Source organism: Limanda limanda, chromosome 9 (assembly GCF_963576545.1).
Source record: "Limanda limanda chromosome 9, fLimLim1.1, whole genome shotgun sequence".
Lineage (NCBI taxonomy): Eukaryota > Metazoa > Chordata > Actinopteri > Pleuronectiformes > Pleuronectidae > Limanda > Limanda limanda.
The window spans coordinates 5,620,742-5,635,873 of record NC_083644.1 but is presented as its reverse complement, the minus strand read 5'-3'; the positions used below and the strand labels follow the sequence as shown (position 1 = coordinate 5,635,873).

The 15,132-nt window shown below is 41.8% G+C and overlaps 1 protein-coding gene across 2 annotated transcripts in view; it reads right to left on the bottom strand.

Annotated features, from left to right (window-relative positions):
* Positions 1 to 14,848, bottom strand: part of atp11b (ATPase phospholipid transporting 11B) — a 38,776-nt gene extending 23,928 nt beyond the window's left edge. For both annotated transcript variants that reach the window (XM_061078298.1, XM_061078297.1), the window contains exons 1-11: positions 14,543 to 14,848; positions 7,452 to 7,568; positions 6,256 to 6,345; positions 4,939 to 5,019; positions 4,611 to 4,718; positions 3,945 to 4,073; positions 2,647 to 2,750; positions 1,814 to 1,861; positions 1,379 to 1,443; positions 819 to 900; positions 583 to 733 (exon numbers count right to left, since the gene is read on the bottom strand). In XM_061078298.1, the coding sequence (XP_060934281.1) occupies positions 583 to 733; positions 819 to 900; positions 1,379 to 1,443; positions 1,814 to 1,861; positions 2,647 to 2,750; positions 3,945 to 4,073; positions 4,611 to 4,718; positions 4,939 to 5,019; positions 6,256 to 6,345; positions 7,452 to 7,568; positions 14,543 to 14,569 (1,002 nt within the window). In that variant the 5' untranslated portion in view covers positions 14,570 to 14,848. The remainder of the gene's footprint in view (positions 1 to 582; positions 734 to 818; positions 901 to 1,378; positions 1,444 to 1,813; positions 1,862 to 2,646; positions 2,751 to 3,944; positions 4,074 to 4,610; positions 4,719 to 4,938; positions 5,020 to 6,255; positions 6,346 to 7,451; positions 7,569 to 14,542) is intronic.
* Between the last annotated feature and the right edge of the window lie 284 nt (positions 14,849 to 15,132).

Here is a 15,132-nt window from a genome sequence, read left to right as displayed (position 1 = left end):
AGCTCTAATCCTTTTAAATGAAAGCAGCCTGAGTATCACCAGCTATGAATAAGTGATAATAAGATGTTAGACCTGGAGTAATGAAAGCGTATGAGATAATTGGTAAAAGGTATAGACTATAACAGGGTCAGCGTGACACTAAATCTAAAAACACAGCCATTGTTTTATTGCTGTTATTTGGCTCTGTCTCCAGGAAGCAGGATGTCCAGTTTATAACATAGATTTTTTTGTCTCTCTGTCTTAATACATAGAGGCTGCTGACTGATTGGTGTTGGCAGGCCGGCTGATGGCCGAGCACACTTGTCCTGTGGCGGCACTTCCTCTTTGATGCCCAGTCACAAATTCTTGAAACACCACCCTCCAACCGTGTGTATACACGAGGATTCAAACCGTTGTACATCTTTATATCTTCACTACCTTCGTGTAAGTATATCCGCAGGTGACAGAAAGTAGAAAGATGAAAGTGGATGAAGGTAAAAAACCATAATGTTGAAAATCTCACTTCCTCCTGTCTCTGCCGCTGATAGCCTGCAGTTCTTACAAGAAACAAATCAATAAGAATGTGTTTCAAAAGAGACTCACCGGACTGCTGTTTTTCTCCTGTGCAGTCTTTTCGTTGTAGAAGGGCTCGTCCCACTTGTTCTCGGCCTGCCAGGCGTACTTCAGGATGGTGCTGAGGACCGCCTCGAACAGCAGGATGCCCAGGTAGATGAGTAGGAAGGTATTCATGGACCTGACACAGGAAATTATGTTAAGTGGAATGTTTTATTAAGTATAATCGGAAGCAGGAACTTGAGAGGCAACAGAAAAGTGCTTACTTCTCCACTGCAGAGCGCTTCTGGGACTTGCACTTATAGTTGAGGGCCATCTTGGACTCCATCCCTGTGTAAACTGCCACAGCTACAACAGCAGAGTAGGTTTGTGAGACCATGGTCAATTGATAAAGCGTATAAGACATCAAAATTCTCCAAGTGTCCCTGGCACATCCTTGGCTCGAGTTTCCCATGCCAAGCAATTACAACAACAGCATACACTATCATACATTACAGTCAAACCCTTTTTATATCCAGTCTACGAGCACAGTCTTCAGTTAACATAATCTGACTTCAGCCATATGATAATGAGCAGCCTGCCCTTCCCATAATGTCCACGGAGCTTGGCCCTGTTTGTATCTCAGTAAACAAAGCTGCATCAGCCTGTTCTCATGCTTCCATTTTCCACTGTAGGTAACTCACAAGCTATTTGTTCTCGAGCAACTATACTTTCTTTCTCTCTCTCAGTTCTACTTGAATTTCCCCATTGCAACAAACTGATTTTCTTTGTGGCTGCTTCCTTCTAAGTTGAATCATTTATTGTGCTTCTCACTTTATCGACTCACCAAAAATCTCTTTGGTATTTTTCAACCTGGCCCCTCGCAGCAGTAAATTCTCCGGACCTAGAGGTCTGACATAAAAGCAAACATAAAAATATATAAATACAGACAAAGACAGATGTGGTTTTATGACTCTGGTACTAACAAGACCTTTATAAAAACAGTGCATGAGGCTCATACTTCTTCTGTAAACATAATTAATCATTCACATTTCAGAATGCATTCTGCGAATTAACTCTTTTTTGAATCAATGGGGATTTTCTAACATTATCCAGGGACAAAAAACTCTTGGTCCTCTACTAAAAGCATGGAAAGTGCATGAAATCAAATCCTTCACTACTGTCCCACTATATTTGATTCATCATCCTGTTTTGAATGTCTTTAGTTCCTCTTGCACATTTATAATTATGAGTTCAACCAGCTGGATAAATCTGATCTCACCTGACAATCTCCTCCCCGTGCTCTGTCACCGTAATCCGACCAACAAACCTGGAAAAGACCAAAGGAATTTTAGTTGAGTGGACCAAGAGAAGCAGTAACAAAAAGGTGTGTGCACGCAAGCACACGCACACACACAGAGGAAGAAATCATGCACATTCATGAAATGATTGGAAAGGCTTTCACAGGCTCAGCAATAACCTGGTTACTGTAAAGTCTGTATTTATATATAGCCGGTCAGAAATCACATTTCTCCCCTTTAGTCAGATTGTGACAGGAATTAGATTAATGTCTCTGCAGCCTGTGTAGTTTTACTGAGCATGTGGACCGACAGAGAACGAGCTCTGTGGTGAACAGCGTTTCTGTAACTGTGAGAGTGAAGCTATATTCACAAAAAGTAATAATGTTAAACAAAGAAAAACAGGCAGATTCAGAGCTGATACTTTCAGTTTCATCTAGATTTCATTTAGAAAGCAATGATGCATTTCAGCCTATACTGATCTTCCTTTTCATCCCACTGCATCTCTGCCACAGAGCTACTCTCCCTCTCAGCACACATGTTATTACCATATAAGAAATGAGGTCTAGTGAGTATAATGGATTCTAAATTAAACATGAAAAATTAACTATCTTTATTTATAGCCTACCAGCAATAGATTGTCAACCAAAAATTAAAAAAAAGATTAAACACACGAAAATCTAATTATAGCTAATTTAATTAATCTTATTTTGCGGAAACAAAGTGTCCAATGTTGTAATATTGGTTTAGCTGGGAGTGCTTTGTGAATTTTCACGTTCTCAGTGTGTGGGTGTGGCTACAGGCAGGGGTGGATTACCTGTACAGGTCGGCTTCTGGCTGTTGACACTCCACCACAGCCTGCAGAGCCTCCAGCCGGGACACTGACTGACACACGGATGTCTCCGCCACAGAGAAGTGGGTCTACAAACATACATACACAACACACGAGGACAGTTAATGCTTGAAAAAGACACTTTAAATGTTATTCTTTCAATTATTTAAAAAAGCTCAGCAAGGTCTGGCCCCCAGCTTTATTATAGAGCCACTCAATTCCTATGCTCCAGGCCATAATCTAAGATGTTACAAACAACACTTGCTGTTGGCTCAGCAACTCCTTGCCTGAGGAGACTAGAACTTTACCTGATTTTAAATATTGCATAAAATATCTGTTTGGCGGAAAGTTCTTTAACATCTGATATTTATGTTATCATGTACTTAGGTGCTATAGAAATAAAGCTTTTACTAGGGTACTAAGTATTACCTAAAGAAACTTTGTCGTTTTGAGTTGTTAGCTCTCTAACACCCAAGTCTGCAGCCACTTTCCAGAACAGATATCTACTGATATGTGATCCAGTGATACTGACGCTGCAGTATTTTGACAGTCTGTGTTAAGATACTCCTAAAGGAAAGGTACTACTGCAGTATGGCTGCAGTAAACATAAGGCAAACAGCTGCAGTGGAGATGAGATAGAGACCTATGAATATCTCAAAAGGCTACATTAACTGTACAAACACATTACTAAACCAAAACAACAACCACCCTAATTTGTATAAATAAACTGTAACAAAAGCAGCAGGAAACTGTTAGAGAGACAATTAAGCTAAATAGGCTCTGGCAAACCTGGGAGGTGAGGAAGAAAGGGAAGCGGAGAGGAGAGGGTATAAGAGAGGTTAGCACTGAAATATGTTTTGCTGACAGAGGTCTGCCAACTCCATCTTCTGACCAATTATTGACTAATTCTCAATATATGCAAACGGTGTGTCTCATAAGGCTCACGCTGCTTAAAGCTTCAATATGAAGCTCAACTAGCCTTGTGTTTCAGGACTATCAGTAAGCATCACTGCAGCTATCACTGTTAAGTAGATTCCTAAATCTCCACTTGCTGCAGTGCCTCACAACACAAGACTACACAACACAAAACTTTGTTTTTATGATATCTTAAATTTATTTATTTGTTTGTACTCGACAACCCCTCTTTAAGGTGCTAGAGCCGGCTTGTGGAGTTTGCAGGTTTGAATCCCAGAGCCAGTTATGGACAAAGAAAGAACACAACACAGATCATATTGTCTCATATTGTCACATAACACACTCCTAAAACACTCCAACATACAGACCTTAAGGTTAGTCTCTCCATCCAGGCTGGCTGTGGTGATGTGACAGGTGCCGTCTGCCCGATCCGACGACAGCAACACCAGGTCAACAGGAAACGTTTCATCTTTAGCAACACGAACAATGTCCCCGACCTGGATGGACAGACAGAATAACACTCAAAGTACAATACACAATCTCCCCATGGTTTGAACTGAACTTTCCTCACCATTATGTAGCTTTTTGTCAATTTAGGAATCTCTAAGATGTATTTCATACAGTCAGGTTATATGCTTTTGTCCAACATGCCTTCAAACTATGAAACAAGTATTTAAAAATGGCTTAAAATGATTGGCTGTGTTAGATAATACATCTGCCTAAAGGAATGTTTTTCATTCTATAGAAAGCTGCATAATTAGATGTTGTCTGTGTCCCTGCAACAAATGCATCATTCACACAACATTCCGTACATTTGTGCTGGTTGTTGTTGATGCTTCAGTTTGTGATGTCCTGACACATGAAGAACACCCCCCTTTCATTTCAACATATCTTCTGTAAGGTCTAGTTCTACAAAACCCTCACTGGCAGCAGGCATTTAACAGGCGAGCTACAGTGAGTGATGAGTATTGACCGTGAGTTGTGTGAGAGGGTATTTGAGGGTCACTCATGGCCCAGGTTTTCTGTCGTCTTACCCGGATGTTTTTAGATCTTGTTTGGACCAGACTTCCACTGCGAACCACAAACACTGGAGCCCCATTCACCTCATTGTCCGCCTTGTGTCTCAGCCAGTCCTCATAGCCCTACGAGAACATCCAGTCAGTCACCGACCAAACATGGAATATTGTATTATAGCTAAACTAGTCACTGATCAACTGTCAACTTTTAACAGTTTTATATGAGTTAATAAATTAAGTACATATTAAACTAAGTTGAAAAAACGTGGATATCATACTACATTTATCTTAAGTTCCCTCTTTTCAGCTGAATAAAGAGGAAGCTACCATGTGCTTGTTCTCTCACCTGTTTTATAGCAGTTACTGTGATCACAAAGAAAAGAGGCAGCCCACTGGTAACTGGGGAAGTTGGAGTATCTATCATTAACTGGAAAGACAAATACAGGGAAGGGGGGGGGGGGGTGCAGAGGTGTCAACAATTTGGAAGTGCAATGGAAGAAAAAGAGTTATACCACAGACTCAATGAGAGCAGGTGTGTCCTGTTGTGAGAGAAGACTAGAAACTTAAAACATCAACAGAGAAGCAGTAGCTGATGTTTCAAACAGGAAATCTACATAACTTCCCTAAAGGTAAACCGTCACCTCAGAACTAACCACACACACACACACCCATGCACACACACACATACACACACAACGATTTTCTGGACCAGTAAATGTTTCCTCAGCTTTCTGAACCTCACGTGAATCAGTGATGAACCGTTTGAGATGTTAAGATGCAGTCAAACTTTGTGGGTTTTGCACATATTCATACCCCAAACTGTTCAAAGGTTTTGGTGTCATTTTTGTCTTGTTTGAACAGTTGATAATATGGAGAGGCAGGAAACGAGAGCAGAGTCAGAGGGGATGTGACACGACAGGCCTGATTCGAACATCGGGTGTTTGTGGTTTATAAATCGTCACTCAGCCACCTGCCTGACCTATATGGAAAAAACATTTTTTGCAGATGAGCAAATGCCCCAATAGTTTAGAGAAGCCCAGAACATTGAAGCACGGGGATAAATGTTCCAACAGCGGGTTGATTATAAACCATGAGTGGCGCTATTGGCTGAAAATGCATTTCTCTTCCATTCACAACAGCTATCTAGGAATCCAAGCCAGGCCACCTACAACATGTTCACGACTGCAATCGAAGAAAACGTCTTGTTCAAAATGTCAAGATAACAAGTGATTTGAGACTAAGCTGAGTGGGTGGAAAGGAGCTTCAGACAGAGTCAAGTCAATTTGTCTGGCCCCACTACCCAGGCCCGAATGAATAAGGAGAAGCCTGGACATTTGAAAGCCAAATCCTCCTTCCCCAAAAGCTGACGGATGCAAAGTGAAGGCCAGACGCCTCGAGACGGCTTGTAAAGTCCCACATATTATTAAATGTGTGGGTGTGATGTTTTAATACAGATGCAGACCTGTCTCTCTGTTGGGCCCTGGGAGTCTGTGAGTCAGTAACTCGTGCACAAACAGACGTTTGTATTGAAGACACGCACATTTGTGTTTAGGGCAAGAAAGCTGAGGACACTCCTGACCCGTGACCATCTGAATGAACAGAGCATGTACAGTGTTCCCACAATAAGGAGAAGTTAGCGTTTGTGCATGTGTGAGTGTTTTACCTGTACGAGGAAGATGATGATGAAATAGAAGTTGGCAATTCTCCTGAACTGCTCAAACAGATTCTTGGGGACAAAATTCCAAATGGTGTACTGAAAGAGAAAATACAGATAGTGTTTACAGAAATACAGACTATACATGCATAAGATAAGGCGAGTAAAACAAATCAATATTACACAGATGTATGAGGCAGTAAGTCTATCCTATCTCAGACTATAAATGACCAAATTAAGAATAGGAATACCCTGGATTTGTTTTTAGAGTTTTACTGTGTAGTATAAAACAAAAGCCATGTTTGGTATAGTATTGCACATTTACATGACACTTCATGGCCGACAAATATAAGAGGTGAGATAAACACAGAGTAATACGTTTTTGTTTTTCTGTATTGAGCCTCAGATGTTTTCATAAAGACTCTTTCAGTAAACAGGAGGTTGACATCCTGTAGAGCAGCAGGACCTCAGAGTCTGCAGATACATGCTGCAGGAGTTCACCCACTTGTGCTGAGCTGCTCACTCGCTGCTGTGACTACTTTTGTTTTATCGTTCTATCTCAAGTCATCACTTCCTGTGCAGCGAGGTGTTGAGAGAACAGCTGCAGGAAGTTTAAATTTCGTTATCGAGGTGAAAGCATCACATAAACAAACGGATCCACCAAGAAGTATCTGTCTCTCAAATATGTATGACTCAATTCAATAGTTACTGAGGAAACTTAACCTGACTGTCAATCATTTAATCTGCTGCCTAATCAATAACAGAACACCCCTGCTGGTGACGGCTTCTTTGGATTATCCTTTTGTTCCACCTTCTTCTAACTAACCTAAGAATTATCTCACCACCCAAAGAACTTGTGTGTGTGTTGATCTCTTTATTGACAAATCGCAGCCAGTGCAACAAAACTTTCAAAACTAGTCAAACTGGTGCTAGAAGGACGTTTGATTTTTTTTCTACTGTCACGTCGGGTCAAGATTCATATCTTTCAAAAAAACAAAAAGAAGAGCCTCAAACCATCTTGTTTGTGATCAAAAGAAAACAAAAAAGTGCATCTATATCTCATCTGTTTTGGTGGTTATGTAAGGAGAGGAAGCAAAGATCTGAAGAGTCATGATACAAGTTAAAACATTTGTGTAGAAGTGAACCTTTACTTCCTTTTATTCAAAAGAGAGTAAAAAAAAACTGGCTCAGGCGACGGTTGGTACCTTGGATGAGATGATCCTGTTGTCGGCAAAGCGCTGTGGGATGTAGTGGCCATGTTGGGGGAAGCGGTTTGCCACATAAACCGTTCTGGTCTCGCTCTGATGAGGGGGGTCAAAGCCCTGAGGGAAGGGAGGATACATGAGAAGGGAGAAGGTGTGGAGAGATGGAAAAGAAGGGATGTGCACAAGATTTCCCTCATGGATCTTTATGAATTTAAATACTTCTAAATTTCATTTGATTCATATTGTAAACAAAACATTTGGTTGTATTTGTTTGAAAATGGGCTTTGGCCTTGTTCACTGTAAAATAATTAATTGAGACATAAATCTTCATTTCAATCAACAACTAAAATATTCCTTCTTTCCAGCCCAACACTATCATAAGTCATAACTAATAATTACTTTTATTGAGTTACAGTGTGATGACATCAATTTTTTTTTCAAACTATGAAAAACACCGACAGCTAATATGACAAATAATAGTCTTGTCAATCAATTCTTGTTCCTCTAACCACAGCAATAAAGTGAAGTTTGCAATGTAAATAGTTTGGTAGCTAGGGTGAACTTAGGTTAATTTACTAGAGTACGTTCCGACTTGCTTCGTTTTAACTTCATTTTCTGGAACTGTCCTTTCTGTCACAAGCCAGCTGCTACAATAGGAAGGTTAAATACAAGTGCTTCCACTCTTTTGCAAATTTGTATGACGTAGGTGTGACACACACTCGCACCCATTCGCACAGTCGCACACACGGAGGAATGCATCTGTGCCACGTCACACACACATTGATTCACTTGCACAGGGACACATGCAAACTATTAGTGCCTTTCCCTCGTGCTCTCGCTGTGCTTCTGATTTCTGGTTTACAAACAAAAGCACCACACCTAAAGCTGAACAAACATAGGCTCTTTAAAATGTTGAGTCAAACATCTGTGATGCAAAGCTAAAGCTGACGAGTTAAGTGCTCAGACTTTACAGTCCGATCACCAAGCCAAGACCTGGCTGCTCACGCTCTACATCAACCATCAGCCCCTCCGGAGCGGCCTGGCTATTGGCAAAGAAAAAGCAGTTGTGGTTTGTTTGCTTTCACAATGCTAACAAGGAGGAAATGTACTGCCTTGACTATAGGTGCCATTCTGTGTGCTGAAATGTTTCTGTCTGGTATGTCAGTTATGATAGGAGAAAGAGGAAACATTAAACAGGCAGGTATACTGTTGAAAAACAAAGGTTTTGGGGGGTTTGAGGAATTGAAATTGTGATTGTTTTTGTAAGGATTTTCCATTTTTACTGATCCATTCTTTTCCACTGTGCTCTGAGCTTTCAAAAAATCATCTATGTGACATTTCTCTTTTGTCGTTTCAGTGCATTTACTTTCATCTTAGTCACAGTTGTCCTTTGCTCAGCACACAGATGATGGATGGAGGAGTCGTGAACACTGTGGCTACAGTAGAATAACAGCGAAATAACATCTTAATATATGAGTTAGACCAACTTCTGACCTCTGGACTTCAACTTGTGACGCCTGAAACAACACAATTGCTTTCTCACACTGAAAAGTCACCGATTACATGTTTTTGAGGCAAAATCTTGAGCTCCAATGACAAAACGCAAGCTATCTGTGAGACAAACATATGACTATTCAACTCTGTCATGGTTAACCACTAATTTAAATGTTTCCTGTTGAGAAGAAACAGAAACTTCGAGAGAAAAACACAAATCACATGGTCGAACAAACCCTACAGTGGAGACACACGAGTCTCAGCAGCGTGCCGACCCACTCATGGCAAACAGCAGCATTTCTCAACTATATGTGAATTCCTGAGCTGGGAAATGCAGCCAACAGAGGAAGGTCTCACAAATTTCCAGTAAATGAATGAATCCTGGTTACAACTTCTCAGTGTAACTTGCTGTGTTGAAATCTGATGAACAGTAGACTCTAAAATTCTTAAATTAAATTAAAGCTGCTGAAGAGCCAGGTAATTATTTCTGGAAAAAGCATCTACCAGCTCACAGAAAGCACAGTTTTCTTCTATCAGTCTTTCAACACAAGTCTGAATTATATCATCAGAATGTCTGAAGCAGGAAGTTCAGCTGAGCACATCAACCAGCGGTGGGGGGTCGTCCGGCCTCCGGGCTGCATGCAGCACATGAGACTATTTTATCCAGCCCACAAGGAACTTAATGTATTACATCTTTTAAGAACATTTTCATGACAGAATTGCTTTCATGATTAAACATCTGAAATAATAAATACTCCCCAACTTCCTCATCTTCAGGGTGAGATTACAAGAAGGTGTGATACAAGGGAGGAATCACTGTCACTGAAAGCCACACATGTCGGGGCAGGTGCAACTTGGAAAGGGGTAAAACTGCAAAAGCCTGCTATGGTGGTTGAAGTAAACAAGAAGCTGAACATATTTGCTATGACACTTATTGTGAAACCAGCTGACGTGCCTGAGAACCTGGAACTTGAAAGCAATGAGCTGCAAAGCAACAACAAGTTCAACTCTCAGTACAACAACCAAGCTCAGGTTTGTTAAAAGATGTTCCCATCCTGAGGAGACATGTACCAAAGTTTACATCTCTGTTTGGGACAATCTCCTGCTGTGAACAAAACTTTATCCGGCTCAAGACTGACTGCCCGCACCCATCTGTGAGTAGCATCATCATCACTACCATCTGATATCAGACGCTTCAGTACAGAGAAGCAGTTCTTCCACTTTCAATAGAGGTTAGTGTCATAAACTCTATTCAACAATTTAATAGAGCCCCCAAAGGATGTTATAAATATTGAAATGGCCCTGGATTTTATAAGTCCCCACCGATGCATGTCAATGAGGGCTCATTGTTGTGAGTACGCAGTGACCGTGCACACAGGATGCGCTCATGCGCTACCGAGCCGAGTGACAGGTACACAGAGAGGGCAGGTATTAAGGTCAGGTCTGTCTGCCTGCTAAGAACTATATGCCCGTCACGGAGCAGCAAAACGGACACTCCTGGTTTCACGATGACTTCTACCTGCCAAGGATGGAAAAAACGATTTTTCGTTGAAGCAGGACGGATCAATATGTTGGAAGCAAGAGCATGAAACGCTAATTTAAAGCTCTTTTATGTTATTATAAGAAGTGTCAAAAACGTTGGTTCATCATGAAACTGTGGTCGGACAAACTAAACTATGGCGGGCTGCCACAGTCTGAGTGATTAAGCTTTAAAGTAATTTCTCATTCTCCACCCAGTCTGAGGAGTCTGAGGTTCTCGATCACCATCACATCAATCAAGTGTCAAGTTAGGTTTCTCAATCATTTATTTCCTTGCACATGACAGCTTAAGTTCAGCTCAATTGCTGGCAAGGAACACACTTAACTTCCTTTTGTAACTGTAACAGATGTGTGATTGAGAAATGAAGGGGGAAACGCCTTAACCAATGTTCCTGTCAGCACTGCAATGTAGCTTTAATGTAGTAATCAGTCACTACAGGAGGATCCGGTGATTATCTACTTCTAACAGCAGATAATAATACAAACTAGAAAATTCCTCCTGCCGAGAAATTTCAAATGGGTGCCTTCAGCGGCCGGGTCGGAAAGTGACTTTTTTTTTTTCTTGGGGAAGAGAATGTGTCAATTTGAGAGAGAGAGAGAGAGAGAGAGACCCAGAGAAACCCAGAGAGACAGAGAGATACAGAGAGAGAGATTGATAATGGGTTTATTATGGCACCCATAATAAACAATGCTTATGTCTTTGTGCTGTGATCTCTCCAAAATCCACAGCCTGAGTTGTGTGCTCTACTTGAGGCAGCATATATGAAGCAATACTGCATAATGTTATAATAATTTCATGTTGTGGATGAGTCCCTCCCTGTTAAACCATTGAGCCTCCCTACATTTGTTAATTATATTGGCTGCAGCTCTGATCGGCAGTGCTGTAAACACAACAATAGGGTGGACACAGTCATTTCGCCTCTTTACTGCGCTGTGACGTCTTTCAGAGCAAACAAACACCAGTCACCTGCCCGCCACGGTGCTGTTAAACCAGAAATACTGTGACTACACTTCAGCTTTTAATGCAGTCTACCTAGATGCTAGCCACCGCACAGGTCCACTGAGTGAGCACAGCCCCGAAATAGGTTTTTAAAGCACAGCACTGATATTAGTCCATGTAGAAGAAAAAGCTGCAATTAAAATGTATATTTATATATTACTGTCCGTATAACGTGACTTTTTTTACCCAGACTTTCATGCCCTCATCAATTTGTAGGCTGACAGGTAATTACTGCCTGCATGAAGCCTACAGGTCCCTCAGAGCTTTGTGGGGAATCATTTCCCTGAGCAACGCCTGGGAGACGGACTTAGGCCTCACACTAAAGGCAAAGCACTGAGTCGTATTACAGAGGCATTTAATCAGATGGGATGAGCTAATCACAGATGATAGTAGGAAGAGATTGAGTTGCATAAAGAGTGATGTTAAAGACGGAAAGACTGCAGAAGAGAGAGGAAGACAGAGAGAGAGAGAGAGAGAGAGAGCAAGATCTGATCTGTAGTCAGATGCAGTGATCCTGCTTCTGACGATATCACTGACGACAAGAGCAACGCTAACATGACCATAGGCACGCCAAACAAATATCTAATAACATATGGTATAGAATGAATAGCCAGATAAACAGCTAGAGATGATAAGGACCTTTACAGTTTTATCAATTGTGGCAAAGACCAGTTGATTATCAGACGTTTTACTGGTTTATTATCGTAGATTGTCGCTGCAGAGAGAAAGCTCCTAAATACACACTGTAAAAAAGTGTGGGACATCCTGTTAGCTCAACAGGCTAAAGCTAAACTCACACTGCTTTGGTTACGTTTAAAAACACATCACTGTTTACGCCAAAATTAAAGCACTAAAACCTGAGAAGTTCGGAAAATGCCGTCTCTATTTTAATTTGAAAACTCTTTGGCTCCGTTGTGGTGTGGACATGCAGGTGTGGAAACATTTGTGTTTGCTTCCTGATTGGTTCTTACTAATCATGACTCGACCACCAGCTGGGAATACAAATCTTTTTAGTAACGGTTCCACCTCATCTGAAATACCTGATTATACTTTTTACTGTTGTATCTCATTGGTAGTAACTTAGCAAGTAGACAAACTGCTTCCTGTTTACATTGGTACACACATTCCTATTGTATGCAAATGGTCATGTGATTTGAATTTTTCAGGCGTGTTATAGACACAAGACAAAGATTATTACTGATTTAGAGCTAAATAGTTCATGTGGACAGACAAAATAAAATGTAGTAGTATAAATGTAGCCTGAGATGCATGATGTAAATGCCAAATAAAATATCTCTTCATATTCTTCTTGTTACTAAAATTAACGTTTCACTTACAGCTATACATTTCTTTTTGTTTAAATTTGCAGGGAGTGAAACTTGCCTCAGGCTTCAGCTGATATGAACATTTCATAACCTGGTTTTGTTTTGCATCATGATCTTCATTATTGCTTCGTAATGCCATTAGAGGAAATGTCTTGTTTTCGAAATATCTCTTCTCTTAGTCCACTGAAGCAATAACCAAACTCACACATCAGACATATCCAGCCCTGCTTCAAGCATGATTTAGATATCCTTTTTTTACCCTTGCTCTTTAAAGTGACCCTTGGAACGGCACTTTATAAATTAAAGTTAATTATTAGTTTTAGTATATTTCATGACATACTGGAATGAGTTTCCCCTTGTACTGTAATGATAGTAGGTCTTTTAGGATATAAATACATCGTCACTAGCATGAAGCCAGAATTGCCAAAGACATAAAAAGCCTTTCACACAGCCACTTATGACTCCCCCCCCCACACCTCAATAAGGACCAAAGTCACCAGAAAGACACAGATAAGAAACTCTGAGAGAACAAACACCTGTGCTTTACCCTCCTGCTGATTATCAAGGTCAGAACAATCACCCCCGACAAACTTTTTCCATCAGGCCTGTTGCGATGATGAGATGCATTTTTAATTAGATTTTTTTTCTTTAATTAACCGGGTGGGTCAGTAATATGGAACGGGTCAAATGAACGGAGCTCTATCTACTGGACTCAAACTCTCTGTGGTGGTGCTTCTTTTTAATCCTCTGAAAGTAGACAGAAAAAAAAAGTAGAGAAAAGTTTGTGTGCACATTGATAAAACTTTAATAAGTGACATGCTAACTTCAGTAACTGGGACACAGGAGCTGGGACACACCTTTGCACCAAAGGCCAATATGACTAATCTCCTTTTCATTCATTGATTCACACCCTCACACACCTCCCACTCTCATGTTTACTGTATTTATTCTCATGGAAACTTTAAACTCTACTTTGACAAACATAAATAAACATAAATATCCTAATGACAAAGGGTCTTAGAGTGCTGATTCACAGCTCAGGTGTTTCCTCAGACCTGTGTGTGTGTGTGTGTGCAAACAACAGGTGATCACAGCAAACACAGGAACATATGTTAGCACTCCACTAGCTAATGCTACATGTCAGTCGGTGTAAACAGGGTTTTTAGCTGTAAATTAAAAACAGGTTAAAAGCCAGAATGAAGTTAAAGTTTAGATATGTGAGTGTAAGTTTTTACTTCTGAGGATCTGAGGCTAATGTCAGAGCAGCTGTTAGCTTCGTGAACTCCCTGTAAGTGAGTTAGCATGGCTGTTTAACTTTACCAACTCCCCCCCTCCCCTGTTAGCCTTGCTAGCTAGCATCACCTGAGTGGACTTGTTTATCTTTATGTTTGTACCACTGTTCAGTTTTAAGTGAACATGCAGGAAACAAAACTTCCCGTCGACTTGCATCCAAACTCCGGTCACACAACTAGTTCGGGTTAGGGCTGAGAGGACCGGTGTCAGCCCGGGGGTTAGGGTTAAGCTAGCCGGGAAGGTGGCTAACCTCCACCTGGGTGTCCCCGCTGACTAAACTATGTTTGGGGACAAATTGGCAGCAGCTCATTACCTTGGTTATCTCGCCTTAAACAAAATAATAAACACAAACAAAGTTGACACATCCTAACCCGGGTTAAGTTCAGTGTGTGGGCGGAAGCAGGCTAGCGTTAGGTAAGGAAGGTAACGGGGTTTATTACCAGCTGCTGCCGGATCCAGCGTAGCATCCTTTAAAAGAAGTAAGTAGCTCCGCAGCTAGCTCCGTGCTAGCAACCAGCTACTCCAACAAAACCGTCCAGAAGCAGGGACGTGTCCCCGGGCAGGAAGCTCCTCTCCGGCGCATTACAAGACACATTCACCCGGTGCGAGTGAGCGAAGGAGACACCGGTCCGGTCCTTCTCCTTCCGCGGGGCTGTCACACAAGCGAGCCCCGGTTAGAGAGACAGTCTGCGGGTCCCCGGTTCCACGGAGCTGCGCACCATCACACGGCTCTGCTGATCAGCTTCACCCTGCCACCTCACTACTCACAGCCGGGAAGAGGAGGCTCTGCCGCGGCCTCTCACCGCCCCCTGCTGCCGGTGGGCATCCACAACATCCAGAGAGAGGGAGGGAGAGAGAGAGAGAGGGAGGGAGAGGGAGAGATGGAGAGAGGGGAGAGAGAGAGAGAGGGGGAGAGAGGGAGAGAGGGAGAGAGAGAGAGAGCGAGGGAGGGAGGGAGGGAGGGAGGGAGGGAGGGAGGGAGAGAGGGAGGGAGGGAGGGAGAGATAGGGGGTAGAGGGAGAGAGAGAGA